The following is a 21,235-nucleotide window of genomic DNA, read 5'->3' as shown; positions in this document are numbered from 1 at the left end:
ATAATGGCAAACAAAAGAAGGTATTTTAGTGTGTATTGTAACTCTCTAGATCATGAATAACATGCTAAGAAAAATGCCTAAACAAGTTTCAATGTTCTATGATTCATGCCATGATCAAATACCTAGTTTTTGTAATAAATACCTAGTTTTTGTAATGAGGTTTTCAATAAAATCTCTAACAAACACAAGAACAGAAAATGTTAAAACATAATCCTGCACATAATTTTTATTATTTTGATGTTTTCTTGATTTAATATTTATTTTGTCCTCTAATAAAGCTAAAGTTAATAACTGGAGTCGTTTTTAAACTTACATTCTAGAACTTATGAGGGTTTTAGTTGGAACACACCACTTATATATAGCAAAGAAACACAATGTTCTGAGAGCACAAGAATGTCAGGAAAAAATTCCTAATTGATTGTGAAAAGGGTATGACTAGTAGTGATATTTTGGGGACAAATGGGACTGGAGGACAATCTTTTAAAATACATGCAAGGGACCTGTGTTATCTAGGGAATTGGAAAAAAAAAAACAATTGAATCCATAATATTTTTTATTAAACATATAAAACCAAGATCGTCAAACAAGCCATTGTCATGCAGGTAGAAAAATATTTCTTTAACAATATAACAGTTACAATGTGTAAAAATATCACAGACAAATTACATCACAATAAAAAAGTTGGAATATTTATTGCACGTAAAATTAGATCAACAAACTTTAGATGATACACTTTGAGTTATTTTGTAAATAGACTAGAAATAAACAAAAAATTCCAATGGTGAAGCCTAGTGGGCACAGTGGACATTGCAAGATAAGTGACCGCTGAGCAAGTAAGTCCTTGCAAGAAGCCACCTCCGCCGTTGGTCCCAATTATAGGTTTTTTATCCCTAACTTCACCTGGTAAACCAACAACTACTATATAAAATCAATATTTCTAATTGTTTTAATGTCAACAATATTTTAATATTATTTTATTGAGGGAAACAGGAATTTTCCGGACATTTGCCATCGTTCAGGGATAAAAAAATCAGTAACACTACATTTCGAGGTCTGCAATCTGATCTCTTCTTCAGGTAAATAACTAACCTAACACATAATTATGGCAAATTTCCGGAAAAATCCTGTTTCCTCCACAATCTTTCCATCGTCAAAAATAAACTTCAAACAAAGAATATGATTAGATTGAATTTGATTACTTTTAAACCATTACAAATGAAAAAATACTTATATGACTATTCCAAGTGTTACATGATACCTTCATTTTTTCCTAACTTTAATAAAATAAGAATCCTAGTTACACATATAACCAGTCATTACAACTAAAAATTATTGCAAGTTCTAAAAAAAAATCACAAACGATAACTAAACTTTAGCTTTAAGCACATAGAAAAGTAATTTATTCTTTAAAACAGAAAAAAATTTGTATAATGAATTTAGCCAGTATTTATAGTTTATTCTAACATGGTAATAGGTGCATGTTTCATTATGCCATAGGAATTTGAAAATAGGTTTTGAGTTGCCATCTTGTGAACAACCTCATTTATCCAGATTAATTGGGACTGCAAGTGATCGGGATGAATTAATATCCAGATAAACTGGGAATAGAATGGTAACATAGTAAAATTCAGATACTAAAGAATTTATGTAATAGTAAAAGTGGGCCAATTTATTATTTTATTTCACAGAGATTAATTTACAGAAAACAAATAAAATAAATGTTTACTGTTTTGTAAAAATTCAGTAGTTGTGTTTAACTTTGGCGCTCTAAGATAAACAAGCTTGAACTGTGATTGTTCACAAATCCAATTTAAGCACAAAATTCAGTTGTAAGCCAAGTTATTTATGCCCCTTCCCTTCCTTCCATAAAACTAGAATAAGATGAGAAAAAAACCCCTAACATTTAGTAAAGGTATTAATGTATAACCTATTAACTAAATCACTAGTTGAAATTGGTCTTAGAAACCGGTAAAATGCTGAACCAACATTCTACGGTTTGTTTGTGGGAACCGTGTAAGGTCGTATATCAGGCACTACGTGAATGTTAAGAGACACCCAGGAACACAGAACATCGTATATTCCTTTGGTGAATGGAGTATGCTGCCCAAACCCCAACTGCTTGAGCCGGGAACAGTCCAACTGTGGGTCCAAAGGTCTGGTGGCACTCGCTCCCAACTTCATCTCCGGCTTCACGTGGGAATGTGGGATACTGAATACCTCCGCCATCTTCAACACCATCTGATACTTGGTCATCTTCTCCTCTCCGCACCACTGGCATATTCCCTTAATTGCTTTATCCTACAGAACATGAAACAGCAGTTGACTTCTTGTAATCTGAGTCAGAACATATTTGGATAACTGCATGTGCTGTAAGAAATGAACATTAATAAAGGCCATGCAGTTTGTTATTGGTAGTTCAAGATTGGTATAGAATATTGTAAATTCTTACATTTCTAGAGAAGTCCTGTTGTGAGGCTATCTTATCAGATTTTAAATCCATATCATGGTCTCATTCACGATGGTACTACTTTTTACCAAACCTAATATGCAGTACCAATTGTAAATTTTCAGAATAACATGGTTTGTGTAAAAACGTTTTATTCTTTATTGACACTTTGAATTATAATTTTCTCAGTATACGCATAGAATATTAAAAAAAAAATTAAAATAGGTTAATTAGGGTACAGCAGATGATTTATCCTTTAACTTTTATTATTGAAGTTTATTTAATTTATCTTATAACGGTGAAGGAGTGATGTTCATCCATATAAATAGTTTAAGCTGTTTATTTTACATAAATAACCTAAATCTACCTGAACATAAGTCTTACTATTCTATTCATATCCAAATTGTGAAATTTTTCTTGGAGGAATAATGCATCTGCTTACTGTGCTATTCTGTGCATTATCTGTATATCGACATGCATTACAAAATAAGTAATATGGCCTGCTGCATTACAATGACCCTATTACACCAAATTCAAATTTTAAATATTATACAATATTTTTGGATGGGAACAGTGCGATTTTCAGTTCTGCTACCTAAAGATGTTTCATCTTTGCTACAGATGACAAGGTGAAAGAAATGTTTATGACTTGTTATTCTCACATGAGGTATCTATGATTTCAGCATACAAATGTACAAACTTTAAAATTAATTTAATACCATTTAACACTAGTGACTTACAACACAATTCAAAGAACACTTTAAACACTTAAAAAATATGGACTAACTGAAAAATCCGATATTACGAAACAACATCAAGAAAAAATCAACAAAAATCAAGAAAAACATTAATAATGAAAACGGACCTATTGAAAATTCAATTCTACACTCTCATTACAATTCATAAAAAAATGAAAATGTAATTACATTTAAATATTTATACTGGATAACCATTTTTCTAAATCCTTTACAATATGTTATTTTTGTACATATTGTTTAGAAAAATGTAAATATTTATTCATTTGTGCAGTTGTCTGACGGTGGAATCCTCGATTCTGAAAGGCCTCGCAAAATTAAATTAATATTGGAAAATGTGTTGTAATTCACTAGTGGTATTAAATGAAAATATTTCCAATGCTCCAAGAATATTCATTTAAGACGAATTTTTAAATATAAATAGAAGCAAAGAAAAATATAAGAAGATGTAATTCCTTCCATCAAAAATATTTTTGAAAGAACCCATGATGATTTACTTTTTATAAGAAATTGGGCCTTTGTTACTGGATATGACATGTTTAGTCCAAAATAAAACATTACATCTCATTATCTAATGACTTTCTTGAAAAAGTTGTATTTACCAGTCATGGTCTTGCTTATTCTTATGCTTATTACAGAACTTGTAATAAAAAAAGAGTTGAAAAAGAGCATAAACTGAAAGATTTGAATATAAATGCACCTTTCTAGCATTAGCCAACTGAAGGCAGATGAGAGCAACGTCATCAACGTGAGAGGGACATCTGCGTTCCAGATGAGAGACGTATGCAACTTTGGTTGTCATCAGGAGAGGTTGTAAGAGACAAGTAACTGCAGATTCCTTCAGGTCCAGGACAGGTCCATAGAGGACTGGTATTCTCAGCACACTGTTTTCTGAAAATACCCGACCTTAGTGAGTATGTCTAATAAATTTGTAAATATCTACTGATGTGATCATTTTTAACTCTTTTACTTAGAATGTTTACAAAACACTCAAAATTACTACTACAAGTAATGGGTTATGAAAATATGAACAATAAAATACACTCTAATAGAGCGTGCGTTACATTATTTTTCACCTGGACATTTTAGTGCGACAACCTCTCCTTCCAGTTTGGTTTGCCCATACAAATTGATGGGATTAGGCTTGTCGTGGACAGTATAAGCAGTTTCCCCTTTCCCGTCAAACACATAGTCAGTGCTGATGTAGAGGACAGGAGCTCCAACTTTGGCTGCAACACATTAACAGTGAGTAAATATTATTACTACTCATATCTAGAGTAGAATAGAATGGAACATATTTATTTTTCACAAGTGATTACAATCCATCACAACTAAAATAATCTGGTACAAATTTAACATAAATAACATAGCTCATAGACGAGCAATACAGAACAAGCGACGTGGCCTATTGACAGCTGGAGTTTCGTTGCTGCATGACAATGCCAGACCCCACTCTGTCAACCAAACCCAAAATCTCATCAAATCGTTTGGTTGGAAACAGCTAGAACACCTGCCATACAGCCCAGACTTGGCGCTGAGCGACTTCCACTTGTTTCGCTATCTAAAAAAGTTCCTAAGCGGGAAGCGCTTCGACACTGATGACGAGGTGAAACAAGCAGTACAAGACTGGTTATTGTCGCAGGTGGCCAACTTCTATGACACCGGCATTCAAAAACTTGTAGATCGTTATGACATGTGATTAAACAAAAGTGGAAATTATGTAGAAAAATAGTGATTGATGCCAGGAATCAAAATAAAACAAGTTTTTTGAAAAAAATCTGTTGTGGTTTTCTTTAAATAAAAAAACGGACCTTACTTTTCGAATTACCCTCGTATATATTTTATTTACTTAAAAAAAAAACATAGAGCCTGAAAGTCAAAGCCTGTGTAGATGTTAAAATAAAGTTTTTTTATTTAACCACATAAAAATACCACTAATAAAATACAATTGTGACAGTACAACTTCAACAAACCTAGCCACTTAAAATATTTTTGTTTGTTTTTAAGATACATATACAGAATTTTTAAATTTGTATATTAATAAGGTCATTAATATCCAAATCTTTTTTCAAAAGCCAAAACTTCAATACATTCACTTCAATACCTTCACACATTAACTAAACCTGTAAAATTATCCTGAATTCATCGTTCTAGAAATTCTATATTTCATTAACAAATATCTCAGTTGTTTTATCAGTGTATATATTTTTCTCTTGCATAGGTTCTCTTGAAAGTAACTTTTTGAAATTAATTTTAAAGTGTGGAATGATGAAAAACTTAAATATATATAAAGTTTTATTTATATTTAAGTTTTTTCAAATAGTTAATTAAAAATAAGTTATTTTCACAACCATCTGTTTTGCACAAGTTATCACTTTGAGGTGTAAAAGGGCTGACTTGATTATCTTTCCAACTTGGAAGTGGTGAGCCACAATTATTTTATAGTAGTTTTAGAAGCCTTGCACCACTGTCAATGTCAGTGCAGAATCCCTTCCAAACTTATTTCTTGGATGTACAAAATTTCCTGTTCATGATTGGTATGTTCTGATTATTATTGTCTTTAATGGTCCAATGTCAATGTTCAAGAACAATTAAAAAAAATTGTTTTGACCTTTTTTGTAAGCATCAGTAGTAGACAGTCAATATGATATTTTACCTTAACCAATAAACTTCAGTTTATCATAAAACTATCCTTGTAATGATCATAATTTCAGAAGCATATTTTCCAAGTAGATCACAAGTTGTCTGTACTGTTTTCCCAAGTAGGAGGCAAATTGTAGCAGCACATCATCTTGTTACATCGGCCATGGCAATAGATCAAAGAGCAAATGAAACTCTTTTGATAAATAAATTATGTATGGCCAGAAAAAAGTTTCCTAGCACAACACAATTCTGGATATTTTAGGCTGTACTCATCAGTAGTTATTGGACTATGATGATCTTAACTAATGGAACTTGCTGAAAAATTAAGGGAGAAGAACGATGAATAACCTGCTGCATCCACAACGTAGCCTGTAGCGTCGACATTCAAGCGTCTTGCAGCATCAGGATCTGAGTCCACTTTATCTGGGAACCGCTGAGCTGCTGCATGAATCACAAAGTCAGGCCGGAACTCTGTAATCACCCTCTCAACATCATCCCTCTTGGTGATGTCCAGTTCATGCAAACCTTCCTGAACCCTACAAAAGTTAATGAGATTAAAAATGTAAAACAAATCAAATTATAAAATAAATACCTAGCTAATGTCAAACTTTCTCGGGTTACACAAGATGTGGTTAACACTTTACAAATCTACACATAACATCGCTACGGTAGGAAAGATTGATTCAATTGAATTTTGAGTTTAACTCCAGTTTACCTTCCTTTTATTGCACCTTCTGATAACTGATGCCGTCTCAGACTTGCAGATACCAGACGCTACAATAAAAGGAAGGTGAACTGGAGCTAAGCTCAAAATTCAATTTACAAATCTGATATTACAAGAAAATGTTCTAGGTTATGATGAGGAGAATGTTGGATTAGAGGCTACCCTATTGTGCCAAATGTCTTGTTTGTCACTTATGAACTATATAAATAATCACCATCTGCCACTGAGTTAATGAAATTGATAGATAATGTGTGGACAAGTACTTAAACTACGTCGGTAGGTTGTTAAGTAAGATGTATGTTTCTAAGTCTGGATATTCCGAATTCTCTGAAAATCAAACTCAAGCCAGCTCCAATAGCTCACATTTTCGGGGTTCCACAGTACCAAATTTACTAACAAAGAATTAGAAAATTGACATCTGATTGACTATTCTACATTACTAAATGAAAATGATTACAAAACCAATACTAATACACAATTAAGCACAGGTCATATGTTGTATAACATATTGGAACATTTAAGCATATTTGGTTTGTTCAAGAAACTTTCCCCTGCATCACTGAAATGTATAAAAACATAGTTGCGAACTTATAGACTCCCCTTTCTTCTGAGAGTATTCATATTCCTCAAACTCCCAGAAGTTAAAGTTTCACCACCTCCAGTTCTAGAGATTTGAGTACTTATTTTATACATTTTTGAAGTGACTTGGGCGGGGTGTATTCCCAGTGGGAGGGAACTTATGAAATGGCAATTCTGTCAGAAATATTTCTTTGGCCTGGGAAGATTTCCAAAAATTGGAAATGTACTAAAATTTTTAGATTTCAAGTTTTTTAAAATTATAACGCTTTTTTCATGGTGAGGATTGAGAGGTATTCGTGACTTGGTAGATGTAGCCATAAGAATAATGGGGGCACCAGTAACTTCTGCTGCCACAGAGCGTATAATTAGTATGTTTTCTAAGATGCATTCCAAGAAAAGAAACCATCTTTTGTCTGAGTGAGCAGCGGTTAACATTTCTTTCTCACAACTGGAAGATCATAAATGCCCCACCTCCAAAAGAGATAAAAGAAACAAGCAAGCAAGCAGAAGACAACCCAGAGAAATCAGGACGAGAGGAAGAAAGTAAGAAATCTTGAGATTGAATTAGATGATGAGATCGAGTCAAATAACAATGATGATTAATTTTTTATTTGGAAAGGAAGAAGCAGAGGAGAAGTATCAAGAAGATTTTATGGACATTGAGAGTGACAATGGACAGAGGACTTAAAAAAAGTTGGACGATCTGGCACGTGATCTGAGGTTGGGAAAGTACAGATCGGAAATACATTTGGCTATCAGTGCGGCTTTGGTGGTGTCATCCGACACTTATGGTGAAAAAAGAAGAACATCCCTCCAGTCACGTGAGCACTTGTATAGGTTATCTATAAATTTGGTACTAATAGTATCATATTTATGATAAACTAATCTAAACCTACTTATACAGCCTTATAAAAAATAGTAGTAGGGAAAGAGTACCCTCCTTCTCGCTGACATAGCTTTCTTTTGGGAAGCAGAAAACAAGAACTGATTGTCATAATGACGTGTAATTTTCATAGTAAGTAAATAAAGCCTGTTCCTTCTAATAATGTAGTTTATTAGGTCCCTGGTAACAAAACTTCCAAAAATAGTGGCCTTCAGATAATACAAAGTTGACTATTAATTTGATTTTTATAACATTTTAAATTCTAGTTTTTTTAAAATGTTTTTATTCTATCAATAATAATATTTTTTAAATGTATAAGAGTGTTGGTATTTTATTTTCATACACATTTACCATATTGAGCTATTAACTTTCGTGAATTCACTTTTAAATTAAAAACTCCTAGGAATTTTATAATTTTACTTAAAAATATATTACATTTTTTAAATTTCGTTTTACCATTACTGCTTTTACCTATTAATTTACAGTTTTTTTTAGTTATTTTGGTAATTAACCATAAACTGTTCAGAACTTATAGATATTCCCTGAGAATATTCCTCATTTTGAGGAATTTTACATCACTACAGTTTTGTGATCAACAGCTTCCCAAATTACTGTATTAACTAACTTAATTTTACAATCTTAACAGTTCAAACCAATTATTATTAAAATCACTTACAAGTCAGTTTTAAAATAATGTAAACAATATACTTTTATGAATCTGGCGGCCAAAAGGCCTCATGAAATAAAGAGCCTAAGTTATAATATTAGTTTTTGTAATTAAAAAATTTAGTGATATGTTATCATTGTAAACTTTTGTCATCAATATTAAGTTATTTATCAACATTATATTATTGTTACACAAAAACACCTGGTGTGTTTTATTTTACTGTAAAAATACATACAAACACAAGCAATGATCAGATGTTATCTACCTTACAAATGCAGTGCCATAAATATCCCATCCTTCAGATTCAAACTTTTTGTAGAGTGCTCTACCCAGCAATCCTGAAGCTCCCGTCAAAAATAGTTTGTTTTTTTGTTGACTGGTCATTGTGCTTTTGATACAACTCCAAAATCCAATACAATCCTGTAAAAATTGTGTTATTAGACTTATTTACATTTTTTAAACAAAAGTGGGGAAATGCTCAATCGAAGAATCTCCTATAACTTCTACATACTGGTTGTCGTTATTTGCTCAAAGACGTCTCCAAAAAGAAGAAAATGATTGAGTGCTAAAATCATGGCCATTGTACAGAGAGGGATAAAATCAATAAACATTGGATTCTGGGACATTACCAATAATCTAAACCCGTCTTTAAATTATTCTTGACGGTGTATGCTGTCTTCAGCACCACACATTTTAGTACTGAAATTATTGAAAAGTATAAAAGAAGTAATATTAACAATCACAATTTAGTCACATGCTCACTTAAATTTAACAATGAATGGAATGGAAGGGAATAGATTCGATTTACAACCACCTTTAAAATATTCCTAATGACATAAACTTTAACTAGCACATCACATTTTAGTATAGAAACTAATTTAAAGTGTTCGGCAGTAGTCAGACATATCAAAACTCCAGGGATCTGTTCATGAATGTGCGGACTGCGGCAGCACCTTTGATTTGAGACTGTTATCAGTGTCCCAAAGCCCAAATGTAAACTGAAAAATAGTTTATTGGTTTAGTTACATGGTAGTTTTTTTAGGTACTAAGACTGAAAGTGTTTAAAATTTTACGATCATAAAAATAATAGAGTTGTTCAGTTCCTACAAATGGGTAGCAATTAAATTTTCTTATATGCTGCCAATTACATATCAATCACTAGCTGTGGAAGTTGTGTAATTGGCATTACCATGAATCCAGCATGTATTTTGAAAAAAATAAATTTTCCCCTATCACTTAAAAAAAAAATCGTACAACTGGAAAGAAGAACTAAGTTATATCTTCAACGGTTTTGATTCATCTGTATTCATTAAAAATTGAAAGGTGTCCAGGGACTCAGAATAGAACCACGTTTTTTTATTTGGTTGTTGTCTTCATCAATTAAAACGATCTAAAATGAATGTACATGGTAAATATTTTCAAGTCGTACTTCACAAGATTTACTGATTTTTCGGTACTTTGGGATTATACCGACCACACCAGTATGAAGAACACAAAAATAGAAATTTATAGAAACAAACATGATAGAACGAAAAAACAACTCTTCAATTACAAAATTACAAACTTACAAGCATTTCCAGGTATTGTGATCGGTATTGTTGTCGCTGTTATCTTATCTTTCTCGAGAATCCTGATTACGGCAGGCCGCGCGGCATCACGTGATTTGCACGGTACATCATTGCCTTTCCATTACAATTCAATTTATATTTCTGATTAGCCCCTCTAGAATTTGATATTTTACTGATAGGTACTATCTCGAGGGATGTTTTTCTTTCGTCGACATCAGCGCGGGGCAGCACCGAAGGTGCTGCCGAAGCCCGCGCTGATGGCCGGAGGCACTCGCATTTTGGGTGGCGGAATGTGATCAAGAATAAAAACAAGTTTTGAGTGTTTTTTTAATAAAAAGTTTAGTTTGGTAAATGTTTGTTTTTGTTGAATTTTTGTGTTTGGAGAAATGTAGAGGTAAAACACGGAAGTACAACAAAGCGATGCACCAGCTGAACGGGCGGCGAGACTCTGCAATCACGTTATCTACTAGACGCTCGACTTTGACCTCTGTCTGAGGATGGGGAGGTGTTTGCGATAAGACAATTCCTGTTTTATATTGACGAAATATTGTTCTACGCTAATCTAGTAATCAGTAGAAACGAAATGTGAAATAACGATTCATGTCTGGGTGTGTGGTCGGTATAATCCCAAAGTACCGATTTTTCTTTAAGTTTCGAAAGTACTTAAAAAGTGTTACGGACAGCAATATTACAAATAAAATCAATATTGAGGGAGAAATTCCCTCAATGCATGTTAATTCATTACTTGGTTGTATTAGTGTCAACCCTTTCAACTAGGTGTACTAGCCTAGTTCCTTTTCACGAATTGTTAATACAAAAGACTTTGTTGGCTGCAGTATAATAAGTGGCCACCACGACAATCAAATCACCAATATTCAAGATTTTTTAATCACCGATATTCATGAGTAATGAATCCCAGCTGTTACTACTGAAACCAAATTACATTATATGTATTTCAAGTTATAGTTTAGTTTGACTGTTTTAATATCTTAAAAAATTAATATATTAATGATGAAAAATACTATCTCGGTTATGTATATTTACAAAATGTAACAAACAAAATGCAGTAATATTTAGACACTTTTTACTATTTTGAAGGATAAACGTTTCTTGACACCTTGTAACATATAATACATGTACACCACCATTGTACGGCTGCAGTATGATAAGCGTACATCACTCGAATGATCAAATCAGCTTTTGATTAAAACGAGATTTCAATGGCGTATATTTCTTTGATATATAAAAATATAATTTAACAATAATATTCTTAAAAGTCTATAATGTTATTCAGTTCAATATTATTGTTAAAAAAAATTGGCTTCTAATGCTCCCTATTTAGTTTCAAAAGCTATTTGAAAAATCAACAAATAATTGGAAGTGTGTAGAGTAAATACAAGTTTGTCTTTGTTTACACCCACTTGCATTTTATTAACTTGTTTTTTTTTCATTGCTTAAGTTTGAAATACATTTTCAAAGATCTTCGTATCCAGTAGAGATATATACAACTGAGTCAACAGAAAACTAACTAGCCTCTTCTAGTGAGATTGTTCTAAAACTTTGGGACCACTCTGCATAAAATTAATGAATAATAGTGTAAACTTAATACTTACTTGAATTTATTTACAAGTTATCAAATTGAAAAATGTTCTTGACAGTATATACTGGTTGTTTAGAATTTGAAATAATTACGAAACACAATTCATGTATTGAAATAGTGCAATAAATAAATACATTTTCAAGAATTCAAGGTTATGTTGGTTTATTTGTTTTTTCCGGTTTACTTATAAAAGAGGACTTTGATAATACCATGAAGCTCCGAAGTGCACTGTCTTTGGTTGCTTCTGTACAATGTGAGTTGTATGGATACACTGTTCAGTTTTTTATGAATAAAGATGGAGGGATGGAACTCGGGACACCTTTCTAGGAAGTAGAAGTGAACTTTTTAGTCACTGTTACAACTTTGCCTATTTTCCCAAAATAGGATTTTCTGAGGGGGGAAGGAGGCTCAATATTTTTAAATGTAAAGATTCATTAAGTGACACATCACTTAAAAGCTCTTGATAAAAGAAGAAGAACAGTGGAAAATAGACCTATTTATCTCAACCCAGAACAAAATGGCAGCTCACTGAAATTATTTAAGTTAAATGCATTTATATATCCTGCTCAACCTTCAATGGACAAAGATAGAAAAATGAAATTTAAAATACACCTCTAGGAAAGAAAGCGAACCATTTCCCCAAAATGGGCTTTTTTGAGGGGCAGTTTACAATTGTTAAATGTAAAGTTACCGCAGCACTAGTAATTACAATTACGTTAAAAACGTCTATAAAAACCCCCAATGGAATAATGACCTTAGGGAAAGAATAGTAGCAGAAAATATCGTGCGTGAATCCATACAGCGTACCTTTTCAAGTTTTTACAACAGGGTTGGACATTGTCAAACTGCCCTGGGACATCTGATATAAAAAAACACAGGTTAGTAGGTTTTAGCCGTTTTATTCCTTAATAAGACTCCACACAAAGTAGTCAAGTGAAGATAGATCTTGCGATCTTGGTGGCCACTCGATACTTCCTCTTCTGCCTATTCAGCGATTTGGAATAATATTGTTTAAATACTCGCGCGCACGCAGGCCATAGTGTGTTGGAACAAAAGTTCATTACAGTTGTTGGCTGCTACTTGGATAGCTAGATAAACCAGATTTTATAACATTTCCTGGTATATCAGAATTAAGGTTTCCATCAATAAAAAAAAGCAACACTGAGCCTGAAACCCAACAAAGGGCCTCACAATGCCAAGCCAAAAGTTTAATTTTTAGCTGTGTGAATTTTGTAAAATAATGATGCGGACCATTGATAATAATACAATTAGATTAAACAACACTGCATTCACAGAGGAAGCAACTTTCATGTTAAACGATAACGTTAACATATACAATGCTCGTTAATGGACTGATGTTAATCCTCATTGGAGGAGAGAGCAGCATATTCATCACCCTGAAAAATTAGTACTCAGTCAGTAGTATGAATTTGAACTGCAGTAGATAACACAGTTTAATTATTTTTGTTGCATATAGTGCAATATTTTTTTGAATCAGGAACAACTTGATAATAATTCCACGTCAAATTTACGTATACAGCGTATACACTTTCTCTATTACATATGAAGGGTGCAGGAGAAAAACCAACTTAGTCACAAAACTAAAATTTTTCAGGAGAGCAAAAAACAAAGTTTCAAACGGTCTGTAAAAAAAAGAACATAACTTTTTTGACCTTAAAAACTGGATCTAGGTTTAGTATAACTGTTTTTTTATAAAATATAAAAAAAATTAGCTCATTGCAACAATTAGTTTATTTTTAAAAAAATTGTCCCGGTAACAACGCCATGGACTTAGTTTGGTTTTTCCCCTGCACACGATGGACTCAATTGGGTTTTCCCCTGTAAATAATGAAACAAACTAGTCAATATTTTTTAACTTCTGGTTTATTATCACATTTGATTGAAAAAAGGACAAAACAAAACTTAGATATATGTAAATATTTGAAAACTGTGAAAGTCTGTCATTTTCATTGGATATGGTCCAACGTCATTTCTTTTAGTTTAGCTCCACACACTTTTGGTTACCTCCACTTTAGGTTACATTTTCACTTGAGGTTTCTTCCTAAAACACAATGAAAAAACCAAATAATATCCAACTAATAGGATATAGTTTTTAATCCTCACAACTGTAAATACTAACAAAAAGAAAATTGTGAATAATTCAATATTGCAACGACAAAGTATCTTAGGTTTGTTATTTTTCACAAATAATTTTGTGTTAGAATGTTTTAGGAACATAATTAATTTCATTAATCACTGCTAACGGAAAGTTATTGGAAAAAAATAGTAAAACAGTTGAATAAGATATAGATTTCAAAACGTACCTTTAAAAGTTAGCTTCTGCAGTCTCATGAGCGGCTACATCAACGGCTGGAACCTCAATCGCTGTTTCATTTCCCACAAAAAGGTTCATGTAATATTCCTTTGAACCTTCTTCTTCGCAAAACTTTAGAAGGACTTTTAGGTCGTTGCACTTTTCCTTTGACAGTGCTAAGGGTGCATTGTAGGATTGTTCAGGCTCAGCCATATGCTCAGGCCTAGGCAAGTTCTTCTTTTTTCTTTGTTTTTCTTCTCTTTCTTTCTCTCTATCATTCTTCTTTTATGGATGATGTGAAAAAGGCCCCATTGTATCCGTTCCGATATTCTAAGCTTGAGACATTTATCTTGGAAAAATCTAAGTTGTTTTTACCGGTCTGACGGCAAAAGAGAAACTTATTTTTGTAGTCTTTGGATGCCAAAAACTCTCCCCATTTTTTGAACATTTTCTGTTGGCAAGAAAACCACTGTGAAGGGTGATGGTTTTACTCGAGCGTTTCTCCAACACAGATCTCCAACCGTCAGGTGTTTCAGCTTTTGCTGTTTTAGGGATTAATCCCATATTTTTGTCATTTTCCATATAAGAGTGTCCTCTTACTGGGAAAGTCACTATAACTTTGTCAAAACCGTTTCTCTTCAGTTGTGAGGTAGTGCAACATCTTCATTACAGTGTGGTTCTTATTTTGACCTCCGCATGAATCAGCAAAGATGTAGAGGGTTTTCACTTCCATTGACAGGTAATTTTGGACAAAATCGTACAAAAAAAGAGCAACATCATCAGATCCCTTCTTACCAACAGTCTCGTCATAGGTGTACATGATGGATTCCCCAGTGGACAAGATGTGTACATTGAAGATGTAAAAATGTCAACTGTCGTCTAAAAATAAACTTCACTAGTGGAGATGTTGGGGGTCGGTAGATTCTTCCCGAAATCAATCGCAATAGCCTCCACTTCATTGCGTAGTTTTGCTGATTTTTTGGCTTTACGTTTCAACTTGTAAAACCAATCTGCCTTAGTAATATGCAGTTTTTGCTTTCCTCCAGTTTTTTTCTTTTCTTCAAGTAGGGATTCTTTTTCTTCAACTGACACTGCAGCAATCTTTCTTTCAATTCCTGAAACCTTTGCATTATTTTCGTCACAAAAACAACATGTGTCAGTTCTTGGGTATCCAAACCCGATATTGAACTCAGTGACAAAGGTGTGTCGAAATGTCTCGTAGGAAATTTCCATGCCTGGGTTCTTATTTTAAAAACATTGACAGAAGCTCCTTGACATTTAAATTTTCAGGTAAAGTACACTTTTGGTACTGTCATGAAGGCTGTAATGAGCCCGTCTACCTTTTAAAGAACAAAAAAAGCTCATCATAGCTTCGCGTGTAGCCTCTGGGACTTTACGAGGTCGATTAAAATGTTTTCCTCTGTTATCTACGGGAGATTTTACCAGTGGTCATTATTGACTGCTTGATTCTGTGTAGCCTAAAAGGTTTAACACTCAAAAAGAGACTGAAAAGGCCTTAAAACAAACAGGGATCTCACGGCAGACTCATCTCTCACAACTCTAACTTTGTATGAAAAAGAACCTTCGTTCATTCTAGCTTGGTTTTCGTCTTAGCCGAGGTCTCCTCCGAGAAACAGGATGCAACGCAATTAGTCCACCCAAGTAGCTGTTTTGAGCATTGGTACCTCCTTCACGCCCTATGTCATTGAATTGTTTAATTAAGGAATTTCTCTCTTCTGGTGTAACTTGTTGAAAACATTCGTATCGTTTACAACGGCAATCTTCACCCGTTTCATATGAGCAAGCCCGTAGCTTTTTGGCGACATCCCTAAACTCTCCCAGTTATTTTTCGTTTTTTCGTAGTTTTTACTTCACTTACCCTAGTGGCTTCATCATCACTTTCACTTTGCAGCTCACCGTCAATCATTTTCAAGTGATTGGGCACTAAACACAATATTCAACCAACGCTAATTCAAATACGCACACCAAATAAACACTAATAACCTAAAACTTCACTTCAACAGTACAAACTAACACAACAGAGACAATAAGGAGTGTGTTGTTTAGTCTGCTACAGCTGAACACAGAGTATGGATTGTTTGCGCATGCGCTAAGGTCAGCTGACTGTGGACTCAGTTGCTTTTTCCCCTGAACCAGATGGACTGAGTTAGTTTTTCCCCTGCGGTACAACATTTTAAATGGCTGTATCTTGTAACTCAGTTAGTTATTCTCCTGCAGCTTTTGGCATGTTAAAATATGGACCACATACTATCGAATGGCATCATAATCTGTAAATCGATTTTTTTTTGGGACTAAGTTGGTTTTTCTCCTGCACCCTTCATATCTAAACACAAACACAAATATGCAAAATTGAAGTCTTTACTGGTATATAGTATTATACACATACTTATAAGGTTTAATCGTTTGCGTATATCGCTTTATCAGTATGTACCAAATATACAGAATAACTTCTACTAGTCTTTTGTTCAATTGCGGTCTACAATCTTGGATTTTACGTGTCATAAAAGTTAACACGTTGACTGCCATGAGGACTACCGGTGGGTCTCACCCAGATTCTAATTCAGTGCCACCCACTGTTGCCAGGAAACGCCATATTTTTAGAAAATTAAATGAAAAAAAAAAATAAATAAAACAAATAATTTCTCTTAAGGGCTTGAGCCAGTTTGCAAAAACAATAGGTGTTAACTGGTGATATGATTTAGATATAATATATAACCGAATTGAACAAACAAATAAAATAATAAATACTAAATAAATAAAATTTGAAGAAGAAGAATTGGAATAATCAGGTAGTGTAAAGGGAAAGGAAAGATTAGTGTACAAATCGGAATTGGATTGCTTTTTTGAAGCTTGTATCAAACATATTGAAGAGACCAATGTAGCTAGGAAGTTGGTTCGCCATACGTTTAATTCGGTAAAAAACACAATTGCAGGAGTGAACACGTATATCCTAGCAAAATGTTTTCTACAACGCAACTGACTTAAAGTTCAATTTCCTTAAGAAAGAATGGGAGTCGATTTCAGACACTGTCTCATTCTGTATAAAATGAAGATTTAACAGTTAATATACAAAGAAAGAAATGCATGAAAAGGAGACGATTCAGCTGGCGTCTAATTTCCTGAACAGACCCATGTATTCATAACCGAGTTTCAATCCCACTAAGTGGATGGTTGATATATTTGGTTTGAATTGGATTTAGTGAACTTTCAAATCCAATCCGATAGGAAAACACGAAAACAGTGCTCTAGTAAAGGATGGATAAGCTGCACGTAATGTTTGAAGAGCTTGAGCGGAAATCGACTAAACTTGATAATGAATACTACGAGAGCGTTAGCTCTGTAGCAGACAGATAAAAGGCTCTCGACGCCAGGGTTTGGTGCTCCAGTCACACCGATATCCTTAAGCGGATTTGTCGAGATTTGAACCTTCCAGTGCTATTATAAAAATATACTGTTTTACATTCGAGAATAGCTATTGAAAATTGCATGCTCCAATGTAAGTTGTTTATGTCTTGATCCAACTACGAGTTCAGTGCATTGCATTTAAGACGTAATATACTAACAGCGAACGATATTGCCTTAATTATGTTATTCACGTACACACAACTACTTCTAACACTAGAAAGTGTTGACTTAGTAAAGAAATTACCGATGTAAATTAACAAATTATGGTTCTATTACCAATGTTGATTATAATATCGCATGACACATTTACGAACAGGAGGGTTGTGATTTGCTTGCAGAATTCTTTCATAATTTTACAGAAATAACGAAACCATTATACCAAATACCATTACCATTATAACGAATAGAATTCTTCGAAGATTACAACTGAGGAACGCCTTAAAGCGTAACAATACAATTTTGAGAAAACTATAAATGTATGTTTGCACCGATGGATTGGAACACCCTTAAAACACACCAGAATGATCTAGATTCAACGATAGCCCATTGTATTGCTTATTGCTTTTGGCTTTATTTCAGCAATTTCAAGCTCCAAACGTGACCTAATAACAGTTTCCTCTGTCTTCCCATAGCTCTTCAAATTGTTTTTGAGATTTATTTCATGGTATATCAACTCTACATTAAATACAGTTGGATCAAATATGATAATATATATAATGTAAATAGTTTGGGTTAAATCCAATTAAAATGACGATTTAATGGTTAAATTAATAGTCGTTAGAATGCATATAACGGTAGTATTCGATACGGTTCTTGTATTATTTCAAAATAAACTTTTGTTTTGGAATTTTGTATTATTGTTTTCTTATTTATTTTAATGGCAACCTCAAACTTATGTAGGTGCATCATATGGCTAAAAACTGTGTTGGAAAAAGAAAACATTATTATTTGAATATACTGTATAATAAAATATGTTATATGCAAGAAAGTATACATCTAAATAATCAATAATTGTGAGCTTATAAAATTTTACCTTTTAAATAAATTTATCTTTAAGACGTTTAATGCAAATCATCTAAGACGCTAATGTCTTTTAAAGGAATTAATATCTTATAAATCCGCTAATTTATATTAAAAATATCATGAATTAGTCCCCTATTGCTTTAATTACTTGCTGTTCAATGGTTTATTGTAATCCCTGGACATGATCTCAAATTTATTGATTGTTTTATTTGAATAAAACTGACAAGCTTTTAATATGAAAGTAGACATAGCACATTTTCAACGTGAACATACAACATATCTATTATATAAAAATGAAACTGTTCGTGTGTAACAGCATCACTCACAAACGGCTGGACGGATTCGCCTAATTTTTTTTTTAATTTGTTCGTCTTGATCTGTAGAAGGTTATAGGATACTTTTTATCCCTTTCCCGATTCAGGATTCCGCCCCACTGGTTACAGAAATACCCGTAAGAAATGCATTGCAGCAAACATATGTTATTAAGTGAAAGAGTCTTTTCAAATTTTTAATCAGCTGTTCTTTGTAAACATATATAATGCGACAAAAAATATATTTATATATAATTTAATTACTACACTTATAGTTTTAAAGCATAGAGTAAGCTTAAGAGAAACGACAAATTTTGTTTAAACTGTTTCTGCAATCACTGTTAAACATAGACTTTACTATCCAGATAATACAATTCAAATTTGACGTAAAAATTCACCTTTAACTGCAATATTTATTTAATATAAACCATGCTCATGCTTGATCAGAAGAGCAATGCAGATATCATAATTACTATCTTACGTTGGCTACAAATATAAAGAATGTTATAAAATCAACCTTAGTTGTTTTTTTTTGACAGAAGTATCAGGAATGTGGTACATACCTTCATAATGCGCCCAAGAAGCTCACGAAGGAACGACTATCAATTATCTCAGCAATGTTTAGAATGTGATAGAAAATGAATAAGTGAATATAGTGTACTGTTTTCAACGGGAAATTGCGTGCGAAGCCGCGGGAAACTTATTGAAATGCGCAGCGAAGCGCGCCGGGTCCGCTAGTCTATTATATAAAAATGAAACTGTTCGTGTGTAACAGCATCACTCACAAACGGCTGGACGGATTCGCCTAATTTTTTTTTAAATTTGTTCGTCTTGATCTGTAGAAGGTTATAGGATACTTTTTATCCCTTTCCCGATTCAGGATTCCGCCCCACTGGTGTTTTATATAAAGTAAAAATTCTAGATTAACCTAAAGCAATGCGTAGTTTGTACAACACTATTTCAGCGTGTTTATGGAGGTTTTCCAGGAGGTTAATTTATAATAATTTCATGTAATTCAGTGTAGTATTGAAATAGAAAATATTGAAAAGAATAATGGTTCATATAGTTTTTAAACTTATGCAGTGTTGTACGAGGTTTTTAGTCTTAAAAATAAATTTAATATATAGAATTTAAACTTGTTTCAACGCGTTGTTATGCTTGAGTTTTCCACTTTGAACAGCCGTCTTGGGGTCAATACTTTGACATGAGGCACACCAAAGCACAGATAAATCGAATACAAACTATAGTTAATATAGGTATTAAATTTATAGAAATAAACTCATTATCCTTCATCGCACATTTTATAGAATAGAGGCTGGAAACGTTATCGTTTGTCTGTGTAATCATCCGATAAACCTGAGAATCCAGGTCTAAGTTCAGCATTGAATATCAAATGTTCTGGAGAGTTTCCTTGTTTTATATGTCAAGAGGAACAAGCATTATTGGATGTTAGGTTGGTTTATTGGAGGTTAGAGTTCAGTATACACTCTCTTTCTCTTACAGCTTATATTCATTGCATTAAAAAAAACTTGAAATTAACAATACTAAATGCTTATTTACAAAAACAGTTTCAATTTACATTTCCATGTCAATTTCAAAGACATCATTATACATAAGGCTATAGAAAACTGATCTGATGTGCTGCTATTCTCATATATAGATTATAATATCGTGTTCATGGCCAATCTCTTCCTGGAGAACGATTAGTAACGCGCTCCACAATGACCTTCAAAGGCCCACATATTTTTGTAGCGGATCTCAGAAGACATATAGGACATTCCCTATTGTCTTCATGGTCCGAGTTGCTATTACGTCTATATGGGAAAAGACGCAATGAGCCGAAGAAAATCTAACAAGACAGCTGTTGCGTGTATGACAGGTACAGATGTATGTATGTATGTACAGATGTGACTGTGTCCATGGCCAGGGCAGCCTACATCTTCACGGACTGTGACAATAATTCTGCATCACATAGGCAATATAAAAACAACTTAAAACTTACAATATCGACCACCACCACTAAAGGTTAGAATAAGATTACAAGTATTTGTTCAGAAAGGCAATTTCACCACCTGAGGAATATATAACAGTGTACAGAGAGTTAATTCGTGATTTGTCACTGGCACAGCTGATAGTGTGGTGTCAGCTGAAGATGTACTTGTATAATAACAAACACTTCGCTGTAAGATAAATAATGTAATGTTTAATGTACGTGCAAATGTGATGTTTAAATATTTTTTATTTGATTGTATCATAGCAAATGACCTAAGCAAAAGACAATGTTCTTTTCATATAA

General features: G+C 33.2%; 1 protein-coding gene across 1 annotated transcript; it reads right to left on the bottom strand.

Moving 5' to 3' along the window:
• Positions 1–1,155: 1,155 nt before the first annotated feature.
• On the bottom strand, positions 1,156–12,015 carry LOC124353136 (methionine adenosyltransferase 2 subunit beta-like). Its single transcript, XM_046802988.1, has 6 exons — positions 11,879–12,015; positions 8,963–9,117; positions 6,193–6,380; positions 4,278–4,430; positions 3,902–4,092; positions 1,156–2,298 (listed from the first exon to the last, which is right to left on the bottom strand). The coding sequence occupies exons 2-6, from the start codon at positions 9,079–9,081 to the stop codon at positions 1,990–1,992; spliced, it is 960 nt and encodes a 319-aa protein (XP_046658944.1). The 5' UTR covers positions 9,082–9,117; positions 11,879–12,015; the 3' UTR covers positions 1,156–1,989.
• Between the last annotated feature and the right edge of the window lie 9,220 nt (positions 12,016–21,235).

Source organism: Homalodisca vitripennis, chromosome 1, assembly GCF_021130785.1.
Source record: "Homalodisca vitripennis isolate AUS2020 chromosome 1, UT_GWSS_2.1, whole genome shotgun sequence".
NCBI classification, from domain to species: Eukaryota; Metazoa; Arthropoda; class Insecta; order Hemiptera; family Cicadellidae; genus Homalodisca; species Homalodisca vitripennis.
This window is presented reverse-complemented; position numbering and strand designations above follow the sequence as displayed.